The 2,493-nt window shown below is 41.9% G+C and overlaps 1 protein-coding gene across 1 annotated transcript in view; it reads left to right on the top strand.

Annotated features, from left to right (window-relative positions):
* The window catches only part of LOC106804824 (adenylate cyclase type 1-like), a 118,008-nt gene that overhangs the window by 102,441 nt on the left and 13,074 nt on the right, over positions 1-2,493 (top strand). The window contains exons 11-12 of the mRNA XM_014806174.1: positions 584-679; positions 1,189-1,484. Of these exons, the coding sequence (XP_014661660.1) occupies positions 584-679; positions 1,189-1,484 (392 nt within the window). The remainder of the gene's footprint in view (positions 1-583; positions 680-1,188; positions 1,485-2,493) is intronic.

Raw genomic sequence — 2,493 nt, 5'->3', positions numbered from 1 at the left:
TATACTGACAAATTGTTAGCGTAATAAATATACTTTACCCCTTTTTCTACTCTGCTAGGACACTGCTTTGCTCCTTCTCTTCGTGTGACATTCGCATGGATTGCGACGGAGGTGTATTACTAGTAGCATCTCGCCGCTTCAAGCCGTCCAGAAATTAAAAATATTAATAATTGGTAAATATTTTGCTTAAGTGTAGGCCTACGCCGGTAGACTTAGGAAACTTGAGCGTGAGAGATGTACGTCCACTACATGAACGTCACGGTAGTCATCAGTGTACCAATATATATTTTGTCGATGACCTTTTCTGACCGTCCTTCATCAGTAAAGAGGATCAAGATTGGGTATGCCATATACCTTCGTGTATGTGTGTGGTGTGTGTGTGTGTGTGTGTGGTGTGTGCCGGCGTGCGTGCGTGCGTGTCGTGCGACTGCGTGCGCGTGCGTGCGTGTGGGCACGTGGGTGTATATGTGCGTGCGAGTGTGTGTGCTGCGCGTCCGCACGTACGCATTGTGTAGACATGTTCATGGATTTGCTTTCTTCGCGTCGCTGGCTTGATGGCGATTGGCGTTCACGTGTGTTGCAGTGGGTGATAAGGGACGTGGGACGGAGCAGCGCTGTCCGGCTGATGTTCACGAGCGTTACGGCCGTCATGCTACAAGCCGTCGCCGTCGTCAACATGGTAAGATAGAACGCCGGCGGCGAGGGTTTCAACGTAAAATAATTTTTTTTAAAGATCACACGAGATAATCTGATAATCTAGAAAAGCTTAGATAATTTATTTTTACATTCAATTTTGGATTAGCAATTAGAGCAATTAAAGTAATTAAACAAGCAACAATTAAACGAGCAATAATGAAACAACCAATCTACAAACGATTGCTCCCATATTTCCCCGATTACATTGGCATAGGAATATATGGCATAGGAATAGGTATAGGCATAGGCTCCAGGCATTGGAATATCGAATCAGAATCGATATTATCGTGTTGTCTGTTTGTGGTATGCGCGGTATTTGTGAGCAGCCGGATTTCACATTACTGGGGGGTATGATAACAGATTGTCTGGCCTAATGCTAAAATATCTATCATGTAATTGTGAATTAAATGATTATTCATTAATTCAACTTAAATTAAACTAATTATATATTAATTTACTTTGAATTAAACTAATTATATTATACGTATACAGTTTTCATGCTCACCGTGTGCCGGCGAGGCGCTAGCGAATAAGACCCAATTGGCAGGAGAGGGCGCCACCATTCGCGAGAGTCCACTACATGCCGTGTTCTTCGCGCACGGGATGTGCGCGCTACCGCACTACCTGATTGCCTGTTCGCTGCTCGTCTACCTCGCCGTGGCTGTCTTCATCCGCACTTCTGCCGTCTACAAGTTCATCCTGTTTCTGTTCATGGCTGGGACTGCGATAGGAGTTATTGTCAACCCAACGCTTCTTCTGGTGTTCAAGTGCTACGATATATTTTCCGCGTAAGAACCGACAATGCCATAAACACATTGAAATAGATCATTTTTTTAATTAGATTTGCTTCAGTTCATTTGTATGTGCGTGTTTACCACAGGCACTTCGAACGTCTCAATAAAAAAAGGTAAATAAACACGAAATGTATTTACTACCAAAGTCTTAATGTTTCTCTACTCTATTTCGCCTATAATCACCTGTAAATGCCGGTCAAATGCTCATCTGCAACACACAAGTACACCGCACGCTAGCTGCTGCACACTGACACATAAATATATAGTTATATAATATATATAGTTATATATATATAACTATATATTTATGTGTCAGTGTGCAGCAGCTAGCGCGCGGCGGCCAGCGTGTGACAGTGTATTGGAGATGAGCATTTGGACGGCATTTACAGGAAATTGTCGGCAATAATAGGTGAAAGAGAGTAGAGAAACATTAAGACTTTGGTAGTAAATACATTTCGTGTTTATTTACCTTTTTTATTTTATTGAGACGCTCCAAGTGCCTGTGGTGTGGTGTACTTGTGTGTTGCAGATGAGCATTTGACCGGCATTTACAGGTGATTATAGGCGAAATAGAGTAGAGAAACATTAAGACTTTGGTAGTAAATACATTTCGTGTTTATTTAGCCTTATATTTTATTGAAACGCTCCAAGTGCCTGTGGGACACAGTATATAGCGTGTGGAGTTGTGGTGTGTTGTGTGTGTGTGTGTGTGTGTGTGTGTGTGTGTGTGTGTGTGTGTGTGTGTGTGTGTGTGTGTGTGTGTGTGTATGTGTGTATTATTATATATATATATATATATTATTTATTTATTTATTTATTTATTTATTTATTTATTGACATTACCATTTTCTCTTTTTGCGACTGTTTAAAGCGCAATGTGAAGAAGTTGACGTGTTGCGACTTCTCTCGGTCTATGCTGCGTGCTGTTATCGCGTTGGCAAGGTACCTATTGACGCGGTTCGTTGGTTGATGCATGAGGGTGGCATGCCGCTTCCTAAAATGC

Source organism: Priapulus caudatus, unplaced genomic scaffold (assembly GCF_000485595.1).
Source record: "Priapulus caudatus unplaced genomic scaffold, Priapulus_caudatus-5.0.1 Scaffold89, whole genome shotgun sequence".
Lineage (NCBI taxonomy): Eukaryota > Metazoa > Priapulida > Priapulimorpha > Priapulimorphida > Priapulidae > Priapulus > Priapulus caudatus.
This window is presented reverse-complemented; position numbering and strand designations above follow the sequence as displayed.